General features: G+C 34.7%; 1 protein-coding gene across 1 annotated transcript in view; it reads left to right on the top strand.

Moving 5' to 3' along the window:
- The first annotated feature begins 377 nt into the window (after nucleotides 1-377).
- Nucleotides 378-1011, top strand: part of LOC111482985 (subtilisin-like protease SBT3.9) — a 5558-nt gene continuing 4924 nt past the window's right edge. Inside the window, exons 1-3 of the mRNA XM_023129046.1 lie at nucleotides 378-543; nucleotides 613-704; nucleotides 795-892. Of these exons, the coding sequence (XP_022984814.1) occupies nucleotides 448-543; nucleotides 613-704; nucleotides 795-892 (286 nt within the window). The 5' untranslated portion in view covers nucleotides 378-447. The remainder of the gene's footprint in view (nucleotides 544-612; nucleotides 705-794; nucleotides 893-1011) is intronic.

Raw genomic sequence — 1011 nt, 5'->3', positions numbered from 1 at the left:
AATATTCTTTTAATAATTCATTTACACATTATTAAAAATATTTTGTCGTATTTCTTACACAGATAATATATATCAATCGAAAAATGATATTAGAGCTAGACAATGAGTAGTGTGTCAGTTAGGACACTGACTCTCCCCTCAAGGAAGTGGATTGAAGAGGGAAACGAAGTTGGATTGAAGAGGGAAACGAAGTATTTCTTGTAAGGGTGTGGCTCCAAAAATCTTGAGGGGATGTTCGAAAGGAATAGCTCAAAGAAGACAATATTTACTAGTTGTGGACTTATAAAGACGAGACTCACTTTTAACTTAAAAGGTGGTGCATTTCATCAACTTTTTTTTTATAAAAGCACCAATGTTTGAAGCCATTTCCCACAGCCAATCATGTTCTATTTCTTTCCACTTTGATGCATTTGAGAGGTGTCTGAGAAAGCTCAACGAGAGACAACAATGGAGAACAACCGAGCTCCGTCTTTCATACTTGCTGTGGTGACAATTTATGCTGTGTTTTCAGACATGGCTGAAGCTGATGATCAAAATTCCAAGGTATCATTCAACTCTTTTGTTTTGCTTTTCAGAAATCAAAAGCTTTTAAGAATTTGACCATTTCTTTAGGTTCATATTGTTTACTTGGGAGAAAGGCCGTATGATGATGTTAAGTTGACAACTGATTCTCACCATGAATTGTTGGAAAGTGTTTTGGGAAGGTAATCTCGTTCGGTTTTGTATTAATTTCTTTCTTGGGTTGATTTTTGTTCGAAAAAGTATATGTGTTTATTCTGATCTTGATAATAAAGCAAGGAGAAGTCGTTGGAATCTATGGTGTATAGTTATAGACATGGCTTTTCTGGATTTGCCGCCAAGCTCACCAACTCTCAGGCTCAAAAGCTAGCACGTAAGTACTGTTGCATATGACCCACGTTCCAAATATGTCAAAACAAGTAAATAAATAAAGAAACAACTTGAAGGAGAGATCGTTTATAACAAAAAAAAAAAAAAAAAAAAAAAAAAACT

The sequence above is a fragment of the Cucurbita maxima genome, unplaced genomic scaffold (genome assembly GCF_002738345.1).
Source record: "Cucurbita maxima cultivar Rimu unplaced genomic scaffold, Cmax_1.0 Cma_Scf00008, whole genome shotgun sequence".
In the NCBI taxonomy this organism is placed as follows: Eukaryota; Viridiplantae; Streptophyta; class Magnoliopsida; order Cucurbitales; family Cucurbitaceae; genus Cucurbita; species Cucurbita maxima.
This window is presented reverse-complemented; position numbering and strand designations above follow the sequence as displayed.